Source organism: Miscanthus floridulus, chromosome 17 (genome assembly GCF_019320115.1).
Source record: "Miscanthus floridulus cultivar M001 chromosome 17, ASM1932011v1, whole genome shotgun sequence".
Lineage (NCBI taxonomy): Eukaryota > Viridiplantae > Streptophyta > Magnoliopsida > Poales > Poaceae > Miscanthus > Miscanthus floridulus.
Window position 1 is genome coordinate 27,476,128 of NC_089596.1, and position 20,614 is coordinate 27,496,741.

General features: G+C 42.7%; 3 protein-coding genes across 4 annotated transcripts; 1 reads left to right on the top strand and 2 right to left on the bottom strand.

The window, feature by feature from the left end:
- The first annotated feature begins 6,014 nt into the window (after window positions 1-6,014).
- Window positions 6,015-12,276, top strand: LOC136517841 (arginine--tRNA ligase, cytoplasmic-like). Of its 2 annotated transcripts, XM_066511487.1 has the most exons (18): window positions 6,015-6,173; window positions 6,858-6,970; window positions 7,070-7,191; window positions 7,325-7,400; window positions 7,556-7,657; window positions 7,753-7,968; window positions 8,817-8,897; window positions 9,470-9,553; window positions 9,627-9,731; window positions 10,091-10,269; window positions 10,367-10,451; window positions 10,527-10,728; window positions 10,796-10,865; window positions 10,967-11,036; window positions 11,127-11,216; window positions 11,327-11,395; window positions 11,706-11,804; window positions 11,984-12,276. In XM_066511487.1, the coding sequence occupies exons 1-18, from the start codon at window positions 6,077-6,079 to the stop codon at window positions 12,092-12,094; spliced, it is 1,971 nt and encodes a 656-aa protein (XP_066367584.1). In that variant the 5' UTR covers window positions 6,015-6,076; the 3' UTR covers window positions 12,095-12,276. The 2 variants fall into 2 exon arrangements, with proteins under 2 accessions (XP_066367584.1, XP_066367583.1); XM_066511486.1 differs by having other exon boundaries at window positions 10,367-10,728.
- A 1,296-nt stretch (window positions 12,277-13,572) lies between these two features.
- Window positions 13,573-19,409, bottom strand: LOC136517842 (PHD finger protein ALFIN-LIKE 1-like). Its single transcript, XM_066511488.1, has 5 exons — window positions 18,093-19,409; window positions 17,978-18,010; window positions 17,652-17,874; window positions 14,269-14,398; window positions 13,573-14,191 (listed from the first exon to the last, which is right to left on the bottom strand). Exons 1-5 carry the CDS (start codon window positions 18,448-18,450, stop codon window positions 13,934-13,936), a joined length of 1,002 nt encoding a protein of 333 aa, XP_066367585.1. The 5' UTR covers window positions 18,451-19,409; the 3' UTR covers window positions 13,573-13,933.
- Window positions 19,410-19,525: 116 nt separating this feature from the next.
- On the bottom strand, window positions 19,526-20,201 carry LOC136515464 (fasciclin-like arabinogalactan protein 11). The gene is made up of 2 exons (XM_066509044.1): window positions 19,975-20,201; window positions 19,526-19,931 (listed from the first exon to the last, which is right to left on the bottom strand). The coding sequence occupies exons 1-2, from the start codon at window positions 20,199-20,201 to the stop codon at window positions 19,526-19,528; spliced, it is 633 nt and encodes a 210-aa protein (XP_066365141.1).
- Window positions 20,202-20,614: the final 413 nt, after the last annotated feature.

Consider the following 20,614-nt stretch of genomic DNA (forward strand, 5'->3'; position numbering starts at 1 on the left):
GTCCTCTGCCTCCTCGTGGTGCCCGCTCTCGCCGCGCTCGCCTAGGTGCTCGCGGCGTGGTCCCGTGCCCTCGCCGGCCGTTGCTCCGACGTGCTAGCAGGTGACGCCCTGCAGTCCGTGAAGACGACGACGTGCATATGAGCGGTGATGGTGTCCCTTCCTCGTCGGCGTTTTCTATTTTCCTTTTTTCCATCAAACAAAATATTTTCATCATTTAGATTTTTATTATTTTTCTTTTTCAGAGCCTAGAGAGGAATCTTAGTTTATGAGGAGTCTTACATCTTACATGTAAGATAAGATCACGGATGACGGATTTTCCTTTTTCAGGGTCTAGAGAGAAATCTTGGTTCAGGAGAAGTCTTAGATCTTAGAGCATCTCCAATAATATTCTTCGTAAAAACACCATGTTTTTCAACTCCTAAACAAAATATTGGAAGAAAAAAAAAGTCCATCTTCAATAATACCTAACATTTCACTCTAAAATATTAAAATTTAGTGCCACTTGGATTTTTTTTTTCCTTTGACGCCACCGCCGCTCCTCTTTCCTTCGTCGTGCGGCTTGTGCACTCGCCCTACAGTCCCAGACGACCGTGACCACCTCCTAGCAGACCGGCACCACCAGCAGTCATGCGCGTGCATCGGCTAGATATCAGCCAGTAGCAGGAACAAGCTAGCCATCAGGGTATAAATAGAACGCACCTCCTCCTGCTTCTCCAAACCACCAACAGCTAGCTACCTGCACCTACATACGTAGGTGTCGTTGTCGACGTCCATGGGGAGCGCACCGGCCACCGTCCACGAGATGAGGCGTTCGCAGCGCGCGGATGGTCCGGCCGCCGTGCTCGGCATCGGCACGGCGAACCCGCCGACGTGCATTGCCCAGGACGATTACCTTGACTACTCCTTCCGCGTCACCAACAGCGAGCACCTCACCGACCTCAAGGCCAAGCTCAGCAGGATGTGCAACAACAAGAAGTCCGGCATCAGGCAGCGCTACTTGCACCTCAACGAGGAGCTTCTGGCCGCCAATCCGGGCTTCATCGACCCCACGCGGCCGTGGACGAGCGCGTGGAAATCGCCTCCGCCGCCGTCCCGGAGCTGGCTGCGAAAGCGGCCACCAAGGCCATCGCGGAGTGGGGCCGCCCGGCCACCGATATCACCCACCTCATCTTCAGCACCTACTCCGGCACGCGTGCCCTGAGCGCCGACCGCCACCTGGCCTCCTGGTGGGCCTCCGCCCCACGGTGTCCCGCACCATCCTCAACCTTCACGGCTGCTACGGCGTGAGGCGAAGGAACCTCTTTCCGCGCGACGAGAGTCCGCGTAGTTTTACGCGGACGAGGGAGATTTTTCTCCAACTTCTAAAATATTAGAAGGTCGTATTAGGAGTTGTTGGAGAGAGATTTTTTCACTTTTTTCTAAAGGACTAGGAGAAGGTTTAGGGAACTCTAGGAAATGCTCTTATTTGTAAGTGGTTTATGAGGAGTCTTACATCTTACATGTAAGATCATGAATGACGGAAGACTCATATAGTACGACCTCTAGATCGAACGGTTATTATAGAAGGAGAGCCCCCCAAAAAAAAACTCGCTCTTTTATAGTGTGATGATTTAGAAGAAAGAAGTCCATTTGATCTCACTGTATTAATTTTTTTTTTTTTACCGAATCAGCAAGGGGAGTTCCCTACCTATATTTTTTCTTTTTCAATTAAATGAAAGAATACAAAGTAACAAGTATAAGAAAAAGGGTGAAAAAAGATTACATATTACAAGGCAGCTAGGCCCAAAGCAAAAAGAAGGGAAACATCAGCTATAGTTATCTCTCAATAAATTAAGTTGGGGTTGTATTGCAATCTTGGCCTTTGTACACATATGACCAAGTTCATCTCTGAATCTTCTCTTCCAGGTAGTGACATTAGCTTGCTCATTATCGAAGACAACATTGTTCTTGGTTAGCCATATGATCCAACAAGCAATTATGAAAATTTCCCTGAAAATCTTAATTCCAAAAGTTTCCCTGGCTTCTAGCAACATGTCGAAGGGTTGGAGATTTAGGTTCCAGATGATAGGAATTGTGTTCCAGCAGGTTTGACTGAAGGGTTATTCAAAGAAAAGGTGCCAACTTGTTTCTTCATGCCCTGTGTTGCACAAGACACAGTTGCAGCGGCGGATCCAAGAAATATTTTAGGGGGGGCTGAACAACACTGCTGCTCGATCTTAAGTCTCAGCCCCCCCTACACTATAGAACTTTGCCTAAAAATTCATAGGGGCTCTACAGTAATTTGCACTGCTTCGGTTTGGGTAGGGGGGGCTTGAGCCCCCCCTGCCCCACTGCTGGATCCGCCCCTGCACAGTTGTAGTCCTCTAGTTCCATATTCTTCCTCCTTAGCAGGTTTCTAGTATTTAGTCTGTCTCTAATCAAGAGCCAGAAGAAGAATTTATGTTTTCCTAGATTATTGGATGCCCAAAGCCAAGTGAATAGTGGTGAAGCTTTAGTATGTCCTATCAGAATGTTGTATGCTTTGCAGCTACTGAACCTTGAGGGGCCCAAGAATAGCTCCATAAGTCATTACAACTATCATCCATGTTTAACTCATTGATAACATTCTCCAATTCTGTCAGTTGATCTGCAACTTGTTGAGAAAGATGTAAACTAAATAACCTGCTAGCATCCTGTTCAGTATAGTACTGGAGTGAGCACTTGGGCTTTTTGGTGAAGGAGAAAAGTTGGGGGTAGTGATCCTTCAAGGTCTGAGCTTGGCCTGTCCATGAGTCTATCCATAAGAGTGCACTGTCACCTTTATCTGGCTTGCAGCTAGCAAATGTCTAAAAACTTTTATGTAAACTGAGGATTTCTTTCAACCGAAAAGAGCCAACAGGGCTCCTTACATGAGGAGGGGTCTGCTTATTTGCATAGAGTTTGGACCAGGTTAAATCCATCCATAGAATTTCAGCTTTGTTATAGAACTTATCCAAGAATTTCATTAGCAAGGCATCATTCTGGCTTTTGATGTCAATAATGCCTAATCCACCTTGATCTTTGGGTTTACGTGCTGTTTCCCAAGCAACTAGGCAAGTACCCTTTCTGTTAATATCACCAATGCTCCATAGGCAATGTTTCCTATAAACATCTATTTGCTTGATCACTTGTGGGGGCAATTTGAGACTGCACATATAAAATGTAGGAGAGCTGAGAAGACTGAATTGACTAGAATTAGTCTTCCATGATAAGACAAGAATTTACTGATTCATGTTAGCCTTCTTTCAATTTCAGTCAGCATTGGTGTGTACTCCTAAATAGTAGGCTTGGTTGTTCCCAGTGGGAGTCCCAAATAGGTGAAAGGCATGTCACCAACACTGCATCCAAAGGTTCTAGCAAGGTGGGTGGCTCTGGTTGCAGACATGTTTATAGGGACCAAGAAGTATTTCTCAAAGTTTACATGTAAGTCCAGTAGAGTCAGAGAATGATCTCAGTAACCCCTTGAGATTGAAAAGAGTTCTTGCATCACCTGGTAGAATCAATAATGTGTCATCAGTATATTGTACTATTGGGAAGTCTCCCCCAAAATCATCAGCCAGGGGGTGTTTGAGAATTCTAGCTTGCCAGGCCTTATTGACAATAGATTGGAGCAGGTCTGCTGCTAAAACAGACAGGAGATGAGATAATGGGTTACCTTGCTTTACCCCTCTCAAGCAGTTGAATGGATTACTAGGTATCCCATTGAGGAGGACTGAAGAGCTAGTAGAGCTTAGAAGGTTGTTAATCCAACTGATCCATTTTTCTGAGAACCCTTTGCTTCTTAGGACCTGTAGTATAGCCTGATGCTTCAATTTATCAAAGGCTTTCTCAAAATCTAATTTTAGAATGATTATTTTCTTCTTGGATTTGTGATAAATATGGAGGAACTTAAAGGCCCAAGCTAGGCAATACTGAATTGTTCTACCTTTTATGAATTCATATTAATTCTGATGCACTAGATGAAGTATTACAGACTGAAGTCTTGTTGAGAGCAATTTGGTTATACATTTGAGTGAGTAATTCAAGAGGGAGATTGACCTGAAACCATCCACAGATTCAGGGGTGTTTTTCTTGGGTACTAGAGCAATGATGGAGGAGTTAATGCTTCTCAGATATGTGTTGAAGTTGCAAAAATCTTTGAACAGTCTGATGAAATCATCCTTGATAATATTCAAACATTTTTTTGATGAATAAACCATTGAATCCATCAGGACCAGGGGCATGACTATTGGGCAGACATTTTATGACAAGATCAATCTCTTCTTGACTGAAATCCAGATCAATATGATCCAGGTCATGTTGTGTTATAAAAAAGCTAAGATCATAAGTCATATCGGTAAATTCACTGCAACCCAATCTTTGTTTATAGTCCAGAGGAGGCTGGCCTTCTGATCATGTTCTGTGACAGATGTGCCATCAGGTTTTGTAAGACTGACAATGAAAATTTTCTTGTGGGAGATGGTTGCCTTGCAATGGAAGAAAGAGGAATTTTCATCACCCAAAGTCACCCATCTAACTGTGTTTCTTTGCCTCCAGTAGATCCTCTTTGACTCCAGGAGAGAGGCAAGATGGGTTTTAACCAAACCTCTAAAGACAGACTCCAACCTGGAGAGAGGCATCTGATACTCAAGCCTTCTCACTATATTATTGTCCAAGCCCTATTTTGTCTCCCTCAATTAGAAAATTAGATTTTCAATTTTTAAAAAAATTTGAAACTGATTTACATCCCTAAGTAATTTTGAAAGCTGACGTGCTGCCACATCAACCATTCTACGTGGCGTCACGAGGAAGGTCAATCGGACTTTCATGAAAAGTTCAGAGGTCAATTATACTTTATCATTTATCATATAGTTGTAGAAATATTTTCAAAAAAAAATTCCTAAACATTTTCAGAAATAAATATGCATTTATCATACTAAAGTATGATTCAATAATAGAAAATTTGTTTTAACTCAGAAAAATATGAAACCAATTTCATATTTTTTCTAAAAATGATGCTCTATCTTTTTTTAGCTATGCACCATAATACGCCTGGCATCCTGAGTCCATCTAAAACCATATAGGTTCTTATTTGGGTTTTGATAATCAATGACAACACACATGGAATAACATTCATGTGAAGTATATGAATATTAAAGGCTTAGTTCACAAGAATGCTTTGAGCTACTTGGGTGTCATGGAGGAGATGACAAAAATGCAAGTTGAAAAGGGTCAAGGCAAGGATAAAAGGCAAAGAGGTAACTATAACATAGGGTTTGTATTTTGCCGATCTTGAGGTGATTGGAGGATGTAAAATGACCGGATTTATAGAATAGATACCCATAATATTAAGAGGGAGAAAATCAATTTCCTTTATGGTTATCCAGTGCCCCTTGTTTGGTTAGTATTTGCATTGCATATAGATTCAAGTGGTGTTTTCAAAATTGTGTGACAAACCTTTGAAAAATGCCCTTGGTCCTAGTAAAAGGGGTTTATGGACCATTTTCATTCCCTGTAATACAAAGATATGTAGCTCTCTTGCATGTACAAGAAAATACTAATTAAGTCCTTGTGTTAATTATTTCGTGGGGGGTCATTTGAAGTTAGCATGTTTGAAAAAGGTTTATAAAAATAAAGTGTTTGCACTTTGCACTGTTTTTAGGGTCACCGAATTGCTCCAGTGTCTCATCGTATAGAGATCAAAGATTACCTAAGTGCCTCATCAATATTTACTAGTATATTGCCCGTGCTAACGCCACGGCGGCCTTATCATCAGATAAAGTATAAAATATATTTTTACAATAAATTGATTTGAAGCTATAAATATGAATATCATTCACTAGAATTTGGTAAACGTGAATCACTTTAATTGACATGTAATTTATAGTTGCATTTTTTTTAACAGAGGTAGTAATGTATGACAGGAAAAAAAAAAAGAGACGCCAAATTGCCAAAAAGGGTTGCAGCCAAAAACCCTCGCGCGGCGCCCGCTACGTTACCCGCTGCGGTCGCCTCCCCACTAGCAGCTGCAGCTCCCACGCGTGACCGTGAGAGGGGGAGGGGTATTTAACGGCCGAGGATGCGAGCTCTCGCGGCAGCAGCAACTGCAGTGGCGGCGCCTACCCCCGCGCGCCTCCGTTTCCGTCTCCCGCTCCTCCCCCGCGCCCCGCGCTCCGGTGAGTTCGCTCCCCCCTCGCCTTCCTCCCCGAGCCCGCTGCTCCGACCGCCTCCGCTCGCCGCGGAGGAACAGGGGGAGCTGATTTTAGGGTCGGTCTGGGTGTGAGCGCGACGCGCGGTTTGGGGTTTAGGGTTTCCCATGGATTTTCGAGAGGGCGCTCGAGGCTTCGGTGTTGGGTAAGGTTGGGTTTATAGATTTTCTCTGTATTGGGGCTCACCCTCTCCACCCCCGTTCGCATCAGCGGGGATTAGTGTAGCGTCAGGGCTCACGTGCGCTTGGCTTCTGGATGAATAAATTGTTAGGTTCATCATCAACATTGCTTTAAATTATTAATAACTGCTGACGGGTGCTAGATTTGGATTGCATCAACTGATTGGGATTACCTGTCAGTAACATTGCAGTTGTTACGCGTTTGGTTCGGTTACTTATGCTCATTTCATTGCTTAATTAATTAATTTGGACTTGTTTTCTCGTACGGTATCGGTTACTTTGTGCTCAGTTAATTTCTTAATTTGCTTCAAGTTAACCAGTGAGGTCACTAGATTTGGATTGTTAGTGGATTAGGATTCGCTGTCAGGAACGTTTCACTTGTTATGCTTCCTTTTCAGTTCAGACTCACCGCATTGATTAATTGATTAATTTGGACTTTTTTTTCTCATTCTGGTGGTGTCTACCTAGCCAGTTCATTGTAGAGCTGCTTCTTCCTCCAGGGTTCTGCAGTTCTCTTGCAGTGCCACCACCATGGGAGATGAGACCTCGACCTCTGTTGCTCCCCAGGAGCAGGAATCCGCCGTGGTGAGTGCACTGAGTGGGCTGCTGCCACTGTGGCGAAGACGATTGCATCGCTTAATTCCTTTTCCAGTTTCCCTGCTTGATTTGGGCCTGACTGTGCAGCGGGCTGGGAGTGTCAAGCAACAGCTCTCAAGGCTGGTCCTTTCATCCCTCCGGGCTACCGTGCCTGATGTGGAGGTAGAACCGATGGTCGAAGTTTCAGCAAAGTTTGCTGACTACCAGTGGTACGTTGTTTGCATGTTGCCTTACCTGCTGCATCAGCCCCTCATACAATCTGAGTATCTGTTGGTCCTTTGTTAGTTTTTATCATAATTATTCCAAGTTCTCATCGATTGATTCTTGCTGAACCATGTGCAGCAACAATGCTATGGGATTATGGTCAAAGGTTAAAGGATCTGGAACAAGTTTCAAAAACCCTAATGCCATTGGGCAGGTATTTGTCTGTCTATCTTTATTCTGTATAGACTTAAACTAAGAACTTTCTCATAAGATTTGGAACTAATATTTCTTTATGATCCGCTTCACTTTTTCATGCATGCTCAAGCTCTTTTACATTAACAATATACTGTTCTCTTCACATTTTTTCAGGCCATTGCTAAGAACTTGCCTTCTTCTGATATTATTGAATCCACGTCTGTTGCTGGACCTGGTTTTGTGAACATTACCTTATCAAACCGCTGGGTTGCACAGGTTTGACTGAGATTTTTTATCTTCAGCAAGTTATGCTAGCATTAGCAGTGCCATTATCTATTCTCGCAAATTGTCAATGAGCTACATTATTGCAGAGAATACAAGACATGCTTGTTAATGGTATCAAGACTTGGGCACCAATTCTGCCAGTAAAGAGGGCAGTGATTGATTTTTCATCACCTAATATTGCAAAGGAAATGCACGTGGGGCATTTAAGGTCTACAATTATTGGAGATACATTAGCACGCATGTTTGAGTTCTCGAATGTTGATGTTCTTCGAAGAAACCATGTGGGAGATTGGGGTACACAGGTAACAAGCCTTGTATTGTGATCTAAACATTTTAAATTACTTGGTTTTGGTGAAACAAAATATTTTTACATACTTATGGGTGAACTGCTTTAGTACTTCATTCTTGTGAAAAATACTCTCTGGTGCCCAACCTTTCTTATACCTGCTTCTATAGCCTACCATTGCTTAATACATCTGCAATTTTCTATGTCCTCATTGGCCAAAAGGTGTTGGCGCTGGTTCTGCTGGTGTTGTGTTAATCACCTTGGACAATTTGCATTATTGTATCTTGAACTGTGCATTCTGTTTTGTAACCCAATACCCAAAGTCTGTTTGCACTTTGTGATGCGATTTTTTTTCTATGGAAGCATCACCACGCTTTCCTTAACATTATGACTACCTTTTTTTATATATGTGTAGTACTCATTCCGTCCCAAAATAAGTGATGTTTTAGGTTTGTCCTAAGTCAAATCATTTCAAGTTTGATCAAATTTATACAAAAAAAGTACTAATGTTTATGATACCAAATAAGTATTATTAGATTATCATGAAATATGTTTCATATTCTACCTATTCGGTCATAAATATTTATGTTCTTTCCTATAAATTTGGTCAAACTTGAAATTGTTTGATTTAGGACAAACCTAAAACATCACTTATTTTGGGATGGAGGGAGTAGTTGCCATGTAGTTTCTGTATCTAGGCTTTCCTATGAACACATTTTCATTTTGTAAGAAGTAAAATCATACTTACATTAAAAGATTTTGTGTGTGGCTGGGCTGTTGGAGAAGTTTGTGCCTTGGTTTCCCGTAGGTGGCCTAGACTGTTTAGCACATGCAGCATGCTAACTAATTCTTCTGTTCATGCAGTTCGGGATGCTAATAGAATATCTTTTTGAGAAATTTCCAAATTGGCAGGAGATAGGTAGCCAGGCCATTGGGGACCTTCAGGTAACACGTTCAATGCAACGATGCAATTATTTGTCACTTAGCTCTCTGCCTACAAAGCATGCAAACATGAAAGCCAAATATGATGCCAAGTTAACTCAAACCATATATCCAAACACTTACAATATATCTTTGGTCAAAATTAATAGGCTCTGACTGTATTCTACACTCAAATGCTTATTTAACTGTTATGCACAGTATTATTGCTGCGGTGGCTTATGCCTTGTCAGTGTTTGCATAAATTACTGTTGTGATTGTATTGTGGCGTCATGCTAAAATCCAGTACATTGTCTCCTATACTTATCTCCTCAACGTGTGTTTCATCGTTCATGAGGGGGTTAGCACATTGGATTTTGCTTTTCGTTGGTAGTTTCTTGTTATAAGTTGAGCATCCTGCTACCTACTTCATAGTTGGTTGCCTGTTTCCCTTCATAGTCCATCGAAGCACTTGTGTGTTTCAAAATCAATGGATCCCTTAAAATAAGTGCTGGAAATTGGCATTTTTTTTTGCCATATGACAACGTGTTTTGTTCCTGCTATTGGGACTGATATTTTAACTTGGTTATATGACACAGGTTTTCTATAAAGCATCCAAGCATAAGTTTGACAATGATCCAGAATTTAAAGCAAGGGCTCAACAAGGAGTTGTTCGGCTACAGGTGAATGCTTCATTTTGGATGTCGACTTTGGGAAGGTTGACATGTTCTCATCCAAGCATTGTATTATCTGTAGGGAGGGGAGGAGAAATATCGAGAAGCATGGAAAAAAATTTGTGACGTTAGCAGGAGCGAATTTGACTTGGTCTACAAGCGCCTAAATGTGGTGCTTGAAGAAAAGGTACAATACATTGTAGTTGAAACATATATTTTTGATGGAAAGGTTGGTTGCCAACAGAATTTAGGTGTGAGGTGAAATTACTTGTATGGATATTTTGGGCTTTGATTCACATCTAAATTTTGGTTCCTAGCATTGTCTTAACGACATTCCTGTTCACATCAACTTCACCATTTTCATTTTTTCACAGAAAAAGTACATGCATATCTGTGTTTTAACAGGACAATTTGTATCCCTTGTCAACTTGTTAATCAAAGTTTGATCAATTGGTATTGTTGATGTTTATGCTCATGTTGTCTGCCTCTTCAATGAAGCAGCTGACCAGGCCATTGGTTTAGGCTAATTAATGTAGCACCTTTCAGGGGGAGAGTTTCTATAATCCTTATATTCCTCAAGTGCTGGAGGAATTGAATAACAAAGGCTTGATCAAGGAGAGTGAGGGTGCCCGAGTTATATTTATTCAAGGTCATCAAATCCCTTTGATAGTGGTCAAGAGTGATGGTGGCTTCAACTATGCCTCAACAGACTTAACTGCTCTTTGGTAAGTGCTTGTGCTTTCGAGGGTTCATTCAGTTGTTCTCTATTGAAGCAAACAGAATGTATGTGGATTTAATATTTTTGTCCATGGTTTTATGGAGGTATCGGCTCAATGTTGAGCAGGCAGAGTGGATCATATATGTGACAGATGTTGGTCAGCAGCAGCACTTTGACATGTTTTTCAGTGTAAGCACGGAGTGGCACCAAAGGTGTTTTCCATTTACTGTGTATATATTTGAATCTACTACCAACTTTCTACAGGCTGCAAAGATGGCCGGTTGGCTCCCAGATCCAAGCGAAAAGAAGTTTCCGAAAACAAGCCATGTTGGATTTGGTCTTGTTCTTGGTTCAGATGGCAAGCGTTTCCGAACCCGCAGTACTGAGGTTGTTCGATTGGTAGAGCTACTTGATGAGGCTAAATCTCGGAGTAAATCAGAACTACTACAACGGCTTACTGAAAATCGTAAGTTGGACTATTTTGGAACCGTATTGTTATCCGTCAGGTAAATATGCTCATTATTTTTGTTCAGGCAAAATTGTTGACTGGACGGATGAGGAATTAGAGCAAACTTCAGAGGCAGTTGGATATGGTGCTGTGAAGTATGTTTAGAAAGATGCATCTCTTGATTTGACTAAGAAATAACTAAGTATTTTAGGGATAATCCAATTTATCATAATGCATTTCTGTAACTTTACTACAGGTATGCTGATCTCAAGAATAATCGGCTGACTAATTACACATTTAGTTTTGAACAGATGCTGAGCGATAAGGTACTAATCAGACTATTTTCATAGAATGCACTGTGGGAATTTTGTTAACATGATCATCATTATGCCCATGTTCGTTCTCTATGTGAACAGGGAAATACTGCTGTGTACCTTCAGTATGCACATGCTCGTATTTGTTCCATTATTCGGAAATCCAACAAGGATGTGGAAGAGCTGAAGATGGTAAGCTTTATGTTTTACTCGTGCAGACTGTCATTAATTTGGTGAAGGTTTAGCACCAATTCTCCTGGCTATCAGTCATGAGCTGAAAATTTCTTACTGTTTTCTTCTAGAGCGGAGCCATTTCTCTCGACCATCCTGATGAGCGCGTGTTGGGGCTATATCTTATCCGCTTTGCAGAGGTGCCTTTCCTCACTATTAGTGAACTTTATTTTATATAAGTTTTTGGAAGTCAGGATAGCAATGCCAGTGTTGAGTCGCTGGTCAGTTCTAGTTTTGGTCTGAGAGCATACATGGTAATTATAAGGCATTTTTGGGTGTTGGGAATCTTTTTGGCTTTTTGCTGTATGTTTTTCCTTCTTGGATACTGCAAGAATGTTTTTTTCTTCTTGTATACTCCAAGAACAATTTTCTGTTTGGCTTCAGGTGCAATCTAGTTCAACTGAAATGACTACAATTTGCCTTTTCTGATTGCACTGCAATATGTTTCAGGTTGTTGAAGAGGCCTGCACGAATCTACTTCCAAATGTTGTGTGTGAATACTTGTACAATCTATCTGAAATGTTCACAAAATTCTATACCAACTGCCAGGTATACTTCTTTCCATTTGCATCACTCTTCCCCTCTTCAAATGAATCTTATTTACTATTTAGATTGGCATCAGCTCATACAAAATGCAAAAAGACCCGTTTATTTCCATACAACAGTAATACAGTCTGCTAATGACCTGATGCTATTTAACCACTCCCACTCTGCATTGATCCCAACAGGTGGTCGGGTCACCGGAGGAGACGAGCCGCTTGTTGCTTTGCCAAGCGACTGCTGTTGTCATGCGACAGTGCTTCAACCTGCTCGGGATCACACCAGTCTACAAGCTGTGATCGGATGCATGTTTGATTTATACATTCAACATCACTTTATGTAGAAACCCCAATTCATGATGGTTGCAGTTTTGGTCTTGTAACCTAGTTGAGGCAGTTAACATACTCTAATCCACTGTCATGTTTGAAAACAGAAGCTACTCAAAAGGTTGTAGCAAAATATGCTTTGCAGAGTTTCTATCGATCCCTTGCATCATGTATTTTGTCTTTGCCTGGTGGCAGCTCATCAGCCAATGATGTATGGCAACTGGCAAGCGTGCTGTTAGGCAAGTTTAGGTTCTGATCCAGACCACAAACCCTAGTCTTCCGTCGTCTGCTCTGCCCTTGTTCTGTGCGCACCCCTGTTCAGGTAAAACTGGGTTTTGCTGCTCCAAATTCTTCAGAAGAAAACATGTTCACATTTCAGATTCCTCAAAAATATTCTCTATTCAAGTCGATGAACTCCGGTAGACAATCAAAGAAACTGAAAATAGCGGATCGGGGTCTTTGTCCTTGCCAGAATGGGTCCTTTTCCATGCAAGAACCTGATGGCTGGAGCTGGAGATCTCCCAGTTTTGAATTGCTACTATGATATCTGTGTTACTCGTAGTGTTGAATTGCTGTTGTGCTATCTGTTCCAGTGTTGGATTACTACTATGAATTAAACAGCAAAAGGTAGTTGAAAGTTTCACCTGATGTGGCTATAACCTGCAGGCTATCTGGACCAGGACCCGCACATATATAAAGTTTGGCTTAATACTTTATCATAGCATTCGCCAGCCACCTTGCACATCTCTTTTGATGCTATCAATTCAGAATGGTCATTGCCACTGTAAACCATAGAAAGTTGGCACTTACGTGATCGTGATTTTTCTCTGGACAGGAAGCGGATGTTACAAGTGATAAATAGTATGACAAGTTGAATTCGAATAGCAAATGTTTATGTAGCTATTCTAAGGTAGTGATACCCGCGGTCAGTTGTCTAACAATTATGCAATCGAACACAAGTTAAGAATGACGAAGATATGAATGTCCAGAGAATTATTGGTAGCTTGCTATGTACCCATATGCAATGAAACAATCTATAGTAGCCATGAACGTTGATCACAATAGTGCTAATTTTCTGGAGAAGGGCAATTGTAAAAAATTGTGACTCAAAGTTCCCCTGTAAGTACTACCAACTCTATTAGTAATAAGAGCTAAGAAGCTGTTTTGTGATAGTCGAACAGAATTCACTGAAACCATCTCGTGCTATTTTTTTAAAACATGACACTAAGAGGGAGATTAAGCAAATGTTGTCCACATAATCGGTCAAATAGGCAACATAATATAAGAAAGTTGTCCGCATTAAGAGAGAGAAGCGAAGGGAAATTGCCTAGCCTAGTAGTAAATCGCTGTCAAAGTGCATCATGTTACTCTTTTTGAAGCGGATGACGAGTACTATCACAAAGTGGGTGGTAGCTTACGTAATCACACATGTCTAGTGACGCAAACCATCAGTCTTAGTAAATAAAATATATTAACATAAACCTCACGGATTATTAAGCTGACCAATTCACCTTTAGAAACGTTACAAAGGCTTCCTCTGCCCCTATTCCTTCTCTGGCAACATACAGACTCTACCATAACTCTCCATGGCATGGAGAAACCACAAGAAGGTTATAATCAATATGTGTGATCTTCCCGCCCACATTAGCATCACCATCGTTCGTTCGTCATATGTAAGCTTAATCGAAAAGATACAGTAAACATCGCAAGGTGGTATTAACCTTGCACAAGGAGTAGCTCGATCTGACCTCCTGCTTGTTTCAGTCTTCCATCCATGGCCGTCCTCCCGTGAGGAGGGCAGGTGCTACAGGCCTAGAGCGGCCTAGGTCTTTTTGAATTGCAGCAGCTCGGGCACTTGTACTGCTTTATGCTCTCCGCCTTCGCAGGGGTGATCTTCACACACTTGCCATGGTACCACTTCTCGCACACATCGCACCCGATCCAGAACTCATCTGCGCTGTATATTCCACCACAGGTCCCGCACAAGGTTTCGCTGTGGTTGCCGTCGTCTTCGTCGTAGCCCTCGTCAGGCTCCCTGGCATTATTTTCTAATCGTGGCTCGCTTGTTTGCTGGAGAGGCAGATCAAGTTCAACATCATAACATGATAATAGAAGAGGTGGTAAAAACAATGATGGATTCTTGTTACCTTTGCTGACAGTTTATTTCTACCACTATTGTCAGTACCGGATCTGTCCCTCTCCTTAGATTGTTTCACACCACCGGAGACGACTTCAAAAACAGTTGGCAGATCATTCATCATGCCGAACAAACGCTTCCTGCTCAATTTGAAAACAAAAGCATTACACAAATGATTATAGTAATATCAACTACTCTAATGGCAGTTAAATTATATAGACTGCAGTAACATCTGTTATTATTGCTGCCATGGGCTACTGGATACTGCTACTACAACCAAAAACAATTGCAGAGTGGAATATGAAACGTTTCACTTCCATTGTAATTCAAGTCAAGGCCGCTTAATACCTTTTGACTTCGTTGATTGACTATCCAAAGGTAAACTGTAAGAACATTTTATGAAGAAAACAAAGTCAAACTTGTAAGTTGCAAAGTTTCAACTGGCCAACATTAATGTTGTTTTTATTGCCTTACTGCCTACAACTACAAGCGAATTTACTTGGTGACTAAGATCCCAATACCCATCATGGTATAAAATATGAATTCAATCATAAATTCACTTGCACTCATCACTTACTGCTCTCAAAAACCCTTGGTCAACAACAAAGTTTATTCAAATGAAGCATGTATCATTTGTAAAGAACAAATGAAGTGAAATATACAAAAGCTACTCTACATATTTTTAAAAATCTCAAGGTTTACAAGGGCGTACCTAGTGCAGAGAGCTTCCCGCTCTGTGCGGGGTCTGGGGAAGGGTGTCAGTGGCAAGCCTTACCCTCGCCTGTGCAATGCGAGGAGACCGCAACTCGAACCCGGGGCCTTTCGGTCACAGGCGGTAAGACTCTACCGCTTGCACCAGGCCCGCCCTTCTAAAATCTCAAGGTTTAGCTAAACATAAATTAAATTTGGCAACATTGCACAGGAGTTGAGCAGTTGGAGCTACATACTATTTATGAAAGTATTGGAGTGCACAGCATTGTCCCAAAGTCCTCAAAAGATATAAAACAGTAAGATGAAAACACTTAGCTCGTTAAATACTCAGGGAAAATGTTGCTTCAAATAAATCTATGAAATATTAGCAGTTTGACAACAAGTCCAAAAGTTAAATAATGTGAATGTATTTCAAGTTCAAAGTAAAAATAACAAGTGTAGAAATGGAACTGGTAAGCAAAGAACTTTAAGGATGCACTGCTTGGTCCAAATAAACTCATACAGTTACCAACCCTTAGATACCACCACCGTTTCAAATTTTAATCAGAAATCAGCTAATTCATAGGCCAATAAATTTGGAGATACATAAAATGGAACTTATCAGGAACAACCTACGTGAGGATGTATTATCCAACATCAAGTCCAAACAATTTTTATTCAGTATTCATGTCCTTTACACAAAATGGAGTACGCATTCAGGTTGTATAGAAAGGTGGTGGTTACATGTGCAATGATTTCACTGCAAGAAGCAATACAATATGTAGTCAGGTACCAAATAGTTGCGGCTCTTGTTTAGTAATTGGTAGACATTATGTATCATAGCAATGAATAATCAGGAGGGCTTGCTATAGTTTTATTCTATGAGAAACATTTATTTACTAATCTTAAAGTGGTTACTGACTATGGGAAAAATACATATACTATAAGTTAGATTTCATACAATTGTACCAAAAAAATACACCTCTCCATATACTAATCATTATTATTTTTTGGTTGCTGTTGGAGACTAACAAATGATCTTAACAGTCAGAAATTAACTCAGTCTTGCATGGGAGATACTGCAGTGCTGCACAGTTTCAAACCACAGGATAATCTTGTTAAATCATTCTAGTTAGTGGTTAGTACAGATTTGGCCTGTGGCTCTTACTAATCCCTCTTTTTTTTGCTCTTTCCTATGGCTCTTGCTGCATTTCATCTCTAGCCTGGTCAAGCTTGCTCGGGACTAAAAGGCTGTACTACAGATTTGGGAATGGTTAGCTACTTCTACAGAAATATTAGTAAAAGCTTGAAGTAGAGTACTTAAGCAAAACACATAATCAAAACCATCCACTAAATCCAAACGTAGCCACAATCTTAGTGAGTAACAAGAAGTGAAAGTCGGAAGAGATCATAATCATCAATTCACACTTGCATGCTTTCTAAATAAAAAGCAGGGTTTTCAATTTCGGTATTGCAAAAATTTCGGCCACCACCGAAACTACCAAATTTAGCGAAATTCGGCCGAAATTTCGGCGAATTTTTTTTAGAGACTAGCACATGAAGTAAGCTTTTTCTAAAAAAAACATTTAAATCTAAACAAATATTAGTATGATTTATGACTACACATCTATTGAATACAAAAATATGCAATATAAACAATAAAAAATTGAGTCTAAAGTTATATAACACATGTATTAGTGTATTACAAAATTTCGGATTTTTCTTTCGGCCACCACCGAAATTACCGAATTTCGCGAAATTTCGCCAAAATTTCGCCGAAATTTTGAACCCTGATAAAAAGTTTGTTAGTAACGAAGTATAACCATCACAGAAGAAGTTTCAATGCCTTAAATCAGAGCAAGAAGTCTTTCATGAATAACAAACTGGAAATTTCTCGCTTGGAGGTGCCTACATATTTTTATGCTGCAATAACTTATATATGTGATGGAACAAATTCATTCCCAAAAATGGAATCAGCTTAAAATGACAGAGCAGGCTTTAAGCATCCGAATATTTCTGAGGCTTATTTCGTTCAGCAACATATGAACATTCTAATGACAATGAAGGGTCTACACTCTACACTAAGCTTTCCACATGAATAAACAACACTACTTTTCATTAGGACAGTATTAACATCTTAGGGAAGAATAAAACTTCAGTACACACATACAGACATGCTCAGAAGTTTACATAATGCTAACTACAGCACAGATAAACAGATATCCTCCCCAGCTTCAGCAAAATGTCGGGTTATAAGCTAGTATAACTTAGCAATTCGCATGACAGTAGTAAGCAATTGAACAGCACAGCTCCTTAAATTGCTACATGGGAACAAACTCATTTTCTTTGTAAATCGAAAATTGGCAAATTACTTATATTCCACGAAATCAGAAGGCCCAAATCTGAACAGTTACTTGTCAAAACAAATGTTGGATCCAAACACGTCGGCACAATGGCATGCATACAGAGGTTTACTTCAAAAAAAAAAACATGCATACAGAGGGCACAGCAGACCATGCATACCCTGAAATCCACTTCCACTCACAGAGAATACTCCCGAGAAAGCCCCAGCACATGTATGCATGTCATATGTGTCAATGAGCACAGACAGCACAACAACAAGGAACAAGCAACAAGTGACGGCAACAAGGCATGCATCGGACCTTGAGAAACAGAGGCGAAATTGGGGGGATGGTGTCGTACCGATCATTGCGGTTGAGCCGCGCGGCGTAGTAGAATGCGACGGAGACGAGCCACGAGTCTGAGTGGACGGCGACGAGCGCGAGCCAGTCGCGGCGGTTCATCCCGTCGCGCGCGAAGTTGATCCCGAGCGCCGGCTCCGGCAGCTCCGTGGGCACCTCCTCCGCCGGCAGCGCCACCTCCCACGCTTCGTTCGCGTACCCGTACAGGCACAGGTTCTCCTTCTCTACACCGACACCCAACCCCAACCACAGACCGCATCAGCAGCTCGGACCCAAATCGAATCGAAGACCACGGCGCGGTGAGATCGCGAGGGGAAGGAGACTCACCTGGATCGCACAGCGCGTAGAACTCCTCGACGTCTGCGAAGCGAGATGAGCGGCTAGGGTTAGAGCTGGAACCTTCACAAGCGTGGCGGGAAGCAGGAGCCGCGGGGGCGCGTACCGTGGGTGAGGGCGCGGAGGATGGCGGAGCGGCGGGCGCGGTAGTCCTTGTAGATGTCGTCGACGGAGCGGGGAGCGGAGCCGCTACCGGCGGAGGCGCGGCGGTAGGAGGCGTCCATCGCCCGGCGGTGGCGCGTCTGCGTCTGATCTCTCTCCGGCGAGAGCGAGACCGCAGGAGGGAAGGGAGGAGATGACTGATCGCGATGCGGTCGGGAGGCGAGCGACGATACTACACCAGGACGAGTGCTGCCTGCCGGGTAAAAGGGAAAGATGTGCAAGATCTTGCGGGGTTCTTTTTTCGTGTGGGCCCCTGCGGATGTCAAGATTTTATTTTGTCCTATGATGGAAGCAAACCTCATCTATTTAAAGTCTACGAGGGCTTGGACAAGATTTTTTTTTTCCTTTCAAAATCACGGGCTCTAAATTAAGTCGGAGAATTTTTGGTGGGATCACAATCATATTAGGATCTTAAGCATAAAAGCCTCAAAGGTACAAACTGTATTGTGACCGGAATAGTAAAATTAGGCTCCTTAATCCTCCATATCATAAAGCCGTAAAGTCATACGGCAAGATGACAATTGACAACTATGGCCTCAAAACACACGAAATCAAGGTCTTGTTTGGAGTCAAGGAGATAATGGTCAACTGCAAATAGTAGCTCCTTGGATGCAAACATCTGCTAATACTTTAGTTAAGTGTTAGCTAGCTACATTTCACTAATTGGACTAAATTAACTAATAATAGCTAATATTAGTTGTGGCCTATTATTTGGCTAACTATTAGCTAGTTGATGGATCCAAACAGACCCCAAATTTGTGAGACATCTCAAAATCTTGATTCGAACGGGCTAGTATATCTTGGTGTCTGATTCTTTTTCCACAAAGAGTACTAGATATGAGAACGGTAAATGTGAAGTTTAGTTTAACATTGGCTCTACATAAAACCTTTTTTTTTCCCTATGGACAACTGATTTTCTATGTATCAAACTTTTTTTTTTGTCACCTAGCACAGTATGAGAGGAAACTCGTTCTATGAGATTGTAATATTCTTTGATCTAGTGTTGGGTTGGTTCATTGAAACATTTGGATAACAATATACGTCCACTCAATATCATGTACAGTCAAAGTATACAACACAAACATTATAAAACGACACCAAATAACATCCACAATACATTTTTTTATGAAAAAAGAATAAAAAGAAGAAACAACTGATTGATGCTGAATTAGAAACATCTCTCTCGAAAATTTAAAAGAACATCCACGACGACAAGACACGCACGGCATGGATCCTTACTGTACTGTACGTGGAGGTCAGATGGCCCACCATAAAGCAGCCACGGCGACAACCGCCACGCAGGACGAAGCAGCAGCAGCTCCGACGCCAGCTGGGACCCCCGTGGCCGCCGACGCCGTAGTCGTCCCCGCCGCGGTCTCAGCCGCGGGCGCAGTCCGCCACGGCATCCGGCGCGGCCTTCTTCTTCTTCTTGCTCTCCGCGGGCGCGGGCGCCGGCGCGGGGACGGGTGGTCCATAGAGCGCCCAGGGCAGGAGCACCTTGCTGACCTGGTACACGACGAGCCTGTCCCCGGCGTAGAGCGGCGTGCCGTCGAGCGTGGCGTTGACCACGCCCGTGGAGACGTTGACGTTCGTCCCGTCGGCGGTGAGGTTGAGCGGGTACTTGCCCCTCCCCGTGTCCCCCGCCTGCGTCCGCAGCGGGTTGCTGACGGTCTCCAGCTGCGCGGCGGCGAGCACCGCCGAGACCACGTGGAACTGCACCAGCGACGTCTTCTGCTGGTCGGACAGGGAGTTGAGCGTGCCCTTGGGGAGTGCCGAGAACGCGCTGTCAGGGCGGCGCGAAGACTGTGAGACCGCCGTTTGAGGACTTGCCCTTCAGCTGGTTCGTGATCTGCTCCGCCTCCTGCGTGGATTGGAGAAGCTGGATGAACTTGGTGAACTGCCCGGCTTTGCTCAGGATCGCCGTGATCGTCTTGGGCGCCGCGGGGGCTAGGGACGGCGCTGATGCTGCCTGGCCGTGCGCTAGCGGCGCCGCGGACGACAGGACGATGGCGACGGCGAGGAGAAGGGCGGCGGCGAGGCGTGGCGATGCCATGATGGGTTGGTTAGTTAGTTGTATATATGTATCTGCACTGCCTAGCTAGCTGGCTAGCTACTAGCTCGTGTGTAGCGTTGTTGGATTCCTGTTCTTGATGTGCATATTGCAATGGAGGCGAGTGGGTTATATATATAAGGAGGTTGCCGATCGAGGGAGTGAGAGAGAGAAATGGGATGAGACGCCATGCTGCCATGGAGGGGGCGACGTCGAGCTGGAAGATGGCACGTTGATTAGCAGGTGGCGTAGTTTGCTTCACGGAGCAGCAACTCCACTGGCATTGTGGGGTGGGGTTTCTGCTGAGGGTTGGACGCACTAGGATCGATCGGATCTCTCCATCGGATTCCGCCTGCGAGTGAGAACTAGAGAATTTTTTGTAATTTAATTAGGTGGCGATGGACGTCGTAAAGACG